This window comes from Olea europaea, chromosome 6 (genome assembly GCF_002742605.1).
Source record: "Olea europaea var. sylvestris chromosome 6, O_europaea_v1, whole genome shotgun sequence".
Lineage (NCBI taxonomy): Eukaryota > Viridiplantae > Streptophyta > Magnoliopsida > Lamiales > Oleaceae > Olea > Olea europaea.
Window position 1 is genome coordinate 20,457,421 of NC_036242.1, and position 7,004 is coordinate 20,464,424.

The following is a 7,004-nucleotide window of genomic DNA, read 5'->3' on the forward strand; positions in this document are numbered from 1 at the left end:
ATATTGATAAATCAGTTTTTGAATACATAAGAGCTAGTTTAAACATTTGATTCAAGTGGGAGTAATCTATTTTGAGTGGAAGTTATCTATTCAAATGGCAGCTATGAAAAAACTATCTAATTTCAATAGTTATTGGTTCCGAAAATCAGTGGAAAATTTTGAGAAAATTGATGTAAGTATATATGGAGTACAGAATTTCAATCTAATTTGAGATGTAGTAGAAGTTTTAATTAGACATTATGTTTATTGAGAACATTCAAGTTCTTAAAAATTAAGTAGAAGACTAATTAATAAGTTTATGATAGATAAAGTTCATTTTTTTAGCGAGTGGTTATACTTAATATAAGTATATTAAGTTAGATAAACATTATTTTCTTAGTAGTTAAATTCAATTCTATATGCCGATGTTGGTCATGAAAGTGTGTTTAAGTTTATATTACACCAAATGGACTTAGAAATTGTATTTTCATTCTCAGTTGAAAATTGATTGAATAGATCTATATGAATCGATTTGTAGGTTTTATGTTGAAGGCTTTTATAGCATTGTGATAATTTTATAGTTACACTTGTAGCCTAATGCAGTCATCTTGACTGTGATATTTGAGTTTTAACGGGGTTTAAATCTCGTTTAAAATTTCATCACGTGGAAGAAAATCACTATTTTTATATAAAGGTCTAATGGTAGGTTGTAATTTTAATTTTATTGTTGATGACATTATACATGCTAACTTTGAGAATAAGTGTATTAAGACCGTTTTGAAATTGTTGTCGTCAATTTATAAGACGAAGGACATGTGTTGAAAATTTTATATTTTGTACTAAAAAGATTATTTTAGTCATCTTACTCTGTTACAAAAATTGTATACTATAAAGATTCTAGAATATTTTTAAATGTGGAATTGCTACACTACTGATACTCCTATATCGAAAGATGATCATAAGTCTTCATATATGTCCAACGACTCCATAAGTATGCAAAAAAAATATAGAGAAACATATTTAGTACAATTAGGAGTTAAAAGTATGCTACGATCTATACTTATCCTAACATTTGTCATGCCATAGATCTAGTCAATAGATATCAATGTTATCCTTAGAAAGGATATTGTGATACCTGTGGGGTGCTGTTGTAAGTTATTCTATTTGTTGTCGAAGAAATAACTTGTGATTGGAATAAATATGCACATGTCAACTAATGATGAGAGTTAGTCAAGCACAAATAGTTATTAGACTTATACAATCTTACTCTATAGAGTAGCAAGAAACTATCTTGTAGTGTATATTTTGGTAGCTACAGAAATTGTTTGGTATAGATAATTGGGCATTTAATAATACCAGTTGAGAATATGAGATCCATGACATTTATGTAGTTACATCATGTATTGAGAATCTCAACTATCAATATTGAACCAAATACTTGATTCTATTTCTATGAGAGACATTAGCAAATAAAGTGTCTTTGCAATTTATATATATATATATATAAGTGATGATATGTAATCATACTCTAAATATGTTTGGAGATATATTTGTTGGTAATATAAAATCTTTAGAATTGAGTAGAATATGATACTTAGTGTATCAGAAACCTCTTGATTAAATTTTTGTATGCCCAAACTTGAACAATTTTGCGTTCATGTGTAATGTATCTTTGGGATTACGAGATAATAATTTGCATGCATATATAAAGTATGTCAAACAGGTTGAGATTAATTCACTCACACGATCAATCACTTTAGACACTTTAGAATGTACTGAGATGAGACAAAGTGATCGTGTTGTGTACATAATCTAGTCGTCTTAATAAGATATCAAGATGAGATTAAATTGGGATCTGCACGTTGTTATTTATTTATAAAAAATATGATATACATCCTAAAAAAGGGAGAAAAAATCGTAGCATGTGGTTCATATCACATGTGTTTTTACGACCAATATTAGATAAATAAGTGAATGGATCAGTGCTTCCTCATGGTGTGAGACCCTGAGATTTATATAACTTCATATATACCCTTATGACTTTTGAATGTTTCTTGAAATTTTATTTCAGTATTACTACTTTAACATTTTACAATGACTCTGATTGATTTGATTTAATGGTACAAGTCTACGAAAGTTGTTGGTTTAAAGTTGAAAGATTCAAGAAAGAAAAGAAAACTATTTTGACTGACATGATTGTTGAGTAAATTTATATAATTGCACATGAGTGTGTACGAACAAGCCGGTGAAATGTTGATCTCATAATCTGAAAACCTTTTATCAGCACTTTTGTCAGAGTTGGGATGAGAAGAGATAACCTCAAGATAGATCTCTTCTTATCAATTCATTGTCTTCTTGTAAGATCACGTATACTTTTGTCTTAGTCCACTATTTCATTCATTCTTGTCATATTCTAAAGCCACGATATGTCTATTTTTCCACTCATCTCTTTCTTTTCTTTTTCCCTTTCTATTTTTTATTTAATTAAAAAGTTGAACACTATATATATGTGTGTGTGCCAACATCAAAAGCATAGAAAACCCTGGTTTTCAACCCTATTTTGCCTTCCAAACAAAAAAACCTCACCAGATAAGAAGTTAAGGTTCGAAGGCATGGAAAACAAAGGGGAGGAATATAATTTCCCTTCTGATACAGATACTATGGTTTCTGGGCTTACAAGAATTATGGGTGCCACTCATCAAGAAGATCAGCATCGCTCTTCTACTCAAACACAACACGATCAAGGTTTGATCGTGTGTTTACTTAAGCTAACTTTTAATTTTTAGTGCTTAATTAATCGTTTTTTCTTTTTAATTAACTTGCATGAATCCCCCCAAAAAAAAACCCTTTGTTTAATTATTCCAGATGAAGAATATTGATAAAAAAGAGAAAAGGCAAGATTATTATTGGCCAAATTCATTGTATGTAAGTAAGAAGTTAGAGATTACTTTCCGTAAAGCAGTATCTATCTGTCTTTGTGGGGATTGCTCTAGATCTCTCTTTCGGAATTGTCCAAGATGTAGTAATTACATATGTTTGTTAATATCAATTTAAAACGTGTTTTTATCAATTCTTGACAATGGTCGGCACGACACCTATGTATTTCTCCCATTTCCCATGTTTTCCAAATGGATTAATATTGCTTTTTTGCAAGTCATTATCAATTGGTTTTACTTATAATTCTCTTCTTTAGCCGAAGGAGCCAGCTATATGTGCATTCAAGAAAAATGAGCTCAAATTAATAATGTCACAATCACCATTAGTTTTGTATGTATAATTTAATCTTGGAGCAATTGGATTTACATTCTTTAAAATTAGGTCTATCTTCGCTTTTTATAAATTTCTTTTTTGGCAATAAAATCAATAATTTATTTAGCTTTAATTTTTGCAAGTGAAGCTTTTGGAGTGGAAATGTAGATCAAGGTAACTTCGGGTTGAAGCATAGTTTAATTCTGCTAGATAAAGGAAAATGTACATTGTAGATGTAGAGCAAATTTGACATGAAGTTCTAGAATTTCTCTCAAATTATTTAGACTTTTTTTTTCACAAATGTTTTAGTAAGTGATATTATTTCCATATATATATATATATTGTAAATGTAGAAAATGGGGATTTTCATATCCTTCATGGTCCCCTTGTGTTAAAATTCTTAAGTATCATGATGGTGTGTTTGGAGGGTGTCCTAAAATATTAGTCGTCATGTCAAACATGTGTTCTGAAGTGTTCGGAGAGTGTTGATATTTCACGTGTGTCGAACACATTCATGCTATTCGTGTAACAATGTCCTTGTAACTTTGCTCTATTCAATGATCACACTAACCCTGATTAACTAAACGGCGCATTTTAGAGTGAACTAGCTATTCCACGTTAAGATAAAGCAACTGAAAAATTGTTAATTTAAGGTAAATTTAAACTGTGCCTATACAATAAACTAGCTCATAATCTGAATCACTCTTGCAAAATTTGGTGCCAAAGATATGTAGTATAAAATATACATGCAGTAGATTTAATCATTTCATGTAGTAATTAAGGAAAAATAACGTTATAATATTGTTTGATGAAGGATCTGTGAGGAGACACTATAGAGGAGTACGACAAAGGCCATGGGGGAAATGGGCAGCAGAAATACGCGATCCCAAGAAGGCAGCTCGAGTTTGGCTTGGTACCTTCGAGACAGCTGAGGATGCAGCCCTCGCATACGATGATGCTGCTCTTAAGTTCAAAGGCGCCAAAGCTAAGCTCAATTTCCCAGAACGCGTTCAAGGGAACGCCGAGTTGCGATATATAAGCAGTAGTACTGATGGATCAGGTGGTAGTTCGAGCAGTTTCCCAGCTGATCATCATCATCAGCAGCAAATTGATCATTCTTACGATCCCACAATGTCACGTAACACTTTTCCTGGTCTTCAACAATATGCACAATTACTCTCTAGCAGTGATGCAGAATTCCCTTACTTCAGTTCAGCTCTCTATAATCAAGGTCAAGGAGGAGGCTATTCCACCTCTCATATGCCGGAATATTCCTCCGTTAGTAGCAGCGCCAGCTTAGTGCCACAACAGCACCACCATCAGCAACAAGATTTTCAGAATTTTCCGTCCGAGTTTCAAGGGTTTTCTGGTTTGGATTTCACTTCAAATTATGGAAATGATTTTGACCCTACTAGCCGAAATCGTGAGTAATTAAAATGATGTATGCGTTTGAGTTAGTTTATATTTAATCAGGAATAATTCAGAATCCTTCTGCAAGTTTGCTCGAGATTAATATTTGAATATCAACTTTGAAGAAAGCGTTATTTAAGTTAATTTTGACTCAGAATTTTGCAAGTGATTGTAGTTAGAACAATATTGATACACGAGTGTCTTGTGAATTTACTGAATCGTATACAGTGAAAAATAAAACAAATTTCAACTCATATCAAGGATCTACTTTATGTTTAGAAAACAGTGATAAAAATTATACTTTTGTAAAATTCTACAAACTATTTTGCTTTTCTTGAACTCGTACAATCACGATCTGCAATTCAAATATGTTCAATTGTTCAACCTTCAATGGAAATCCACGTAGGGGAACAAGATAGATTGAACTAGAATTTTTTAATTTTTTTGTACTAGCAAGAATAATTATATCCCTACTGATTTTTTCAAACCCTAACAACCTATTGATATAAGTCCAAGTGGATTTGGCCGGTTTCTTAATTCGGATCAATATTTAATTAATCCAATTAATTAAATTTGATCCATGAAATAATTAATCCAATTAATTAATTCGGACCTATTAACAAGTAATCTAAATAATTAATTATCCAACAATTGTCAATTAATTAAATGATAAAATCATTTTTCTAGTTTTCCTTTTTTGTGTGTGACCCCATTGGGTTCCCATTTATGATGTCTAACGACGTAAACTATTATTTGAACTAATCAAAATCGAAAAATGTAAATACCCATTTTTAATTTATCACAAATTCACATTCGTCGTCCTAAATTGACATCTAGCAATGTATCAAGACAATACATATAACGAAAAATGTCACATGGTATGACGAAATCAAATTTGTTCATTTAATGTGAAATTATAATCATTTCGTCAATATAATCCAATTAATTATGAGATATGAGTATGTGTTAATATCAATTATCGATTGTATCTTTCATTCCATTATTAAGCCCTTGTTCGAGCCCTATTATTTTCATCAAAATACATTTTTCAACAGTGATTTCACTACATTTCAACTACACATTCTTCATTAAAATAATATTATACGCAAATCCGAAACTTTTCTTTATTCTTTAACCACACATTTTCATCAATACACTATTCAAAAATACATTTTTGGGTAAGAATGTGGATCAAACAAGGGCTAAGTCAATATAAGTCGAAATATCTTTTTCAACTTATGAGTACACCTTGACCACGAATTTCATTATCAACTTAACTGAATGAAATATATATCATAATCGCTTACTATTGAAGAGTGACGAATCTTTTATTGATTATTCCCAACCTTTATATGATTATTGACATACCTGAATAATGTCGTATTAGCGACTTTTAGTAGAACAACATCCAACATCACCAAAGTATGACTGTCTCATATAAAGCACTATGATGACCTCAAGTCGAATGAACAATTTCATTACTGAACATTAGAAATTAACCACCGACACTCAAATAGTTATCCATGTGGAATCTCCTCAGGGGGTCTCCAATGTTTTGTTCTATTACAAGACATTCACATGTTCTTTTAAGTATCATCACACTTTAGCTCGTGAAATAAGTTACTTATTTCAAAAGTAAGAAATGCCATGGTTGATTTAAGATTTACTCATAAATAATTTGTATCTTACAATTATAACTCTTTGTGATTACTGAGATTTGTATTTACGGACTCTATTGTTTAATTTAATTGAATATTAATTAAATAATAGATCTGTCTTATATATTAAAAGTGTTTATGTCCAAAATTGATTGGATTTAGGGCATAATACTTCCAGAGTGATCAGTAGTATTACATATCCCCCATTTGCTTCTCATTTTTGGAAGAATGAGAATGAAAAATATAACCGTTACGATTCCCAAACAAGATAAATTCAAATTTGGTGGCTTGATGTGATGAATAACGGTTATAATTTTCATTTTAATGATGACAGAATGGGAACCAAGTAGTATCATATTAAAGTTCATTTAATAGCAAGCATGCATGAAATAATAATAATAATAATAATAATAATAATAATAATAATAATAATAATAATAATAATATTTGGTAGTGGCAATATTCTCTTCGTGTTTATGAATGAATAAATAAAATTAGAACCTCAATTATTGTTAATTACTTGATTCAATTAGTTGATGTATAAGCAACTCAATTTTGAGAATAATCAAACAGGGAAACAAAATAATAATTGCATTGCCCTGCCAAGAGAGAAGAGCCCAAAAAAGAGAGAGAAGAAGTAAGCTTCTTTTCTTTCTTATTAAGTAGATTTTGGGGTTTTAAAGGGACCGACCACTTAACTCGTTTACT

The 7,004-nt window shown here is 30.7% G+C and overlaps 1 protein-coding gene across 1 annotated transcript; it reads left to right on the top strand.

Moving 5' to 3' along the window:
• Positions 1-2,254: 2,254 nt before the first annotated feature.
• Positions 2,255-4,782, top strand: LOC111396122 (ethylene-responsive transcription factor ERF113-like). Its single transcript, XM_023022433.1, has 2 exons — positions 2,255-2,724; positions 4,043-4,782. Exons 1-2 carry the CDS (start codon positions 2,406-2,408, stop codon positions 4,657-4,659), a joined length of 936 nt encoding a protein of 311 aa, XP_022878201.1. The 5' UTR covers positions 2,255-2,405; the 3' UTR covers positions 4,660-4,782.
• Positions 4,783-7,004: the final 2,222 nt, after the last annotated feature.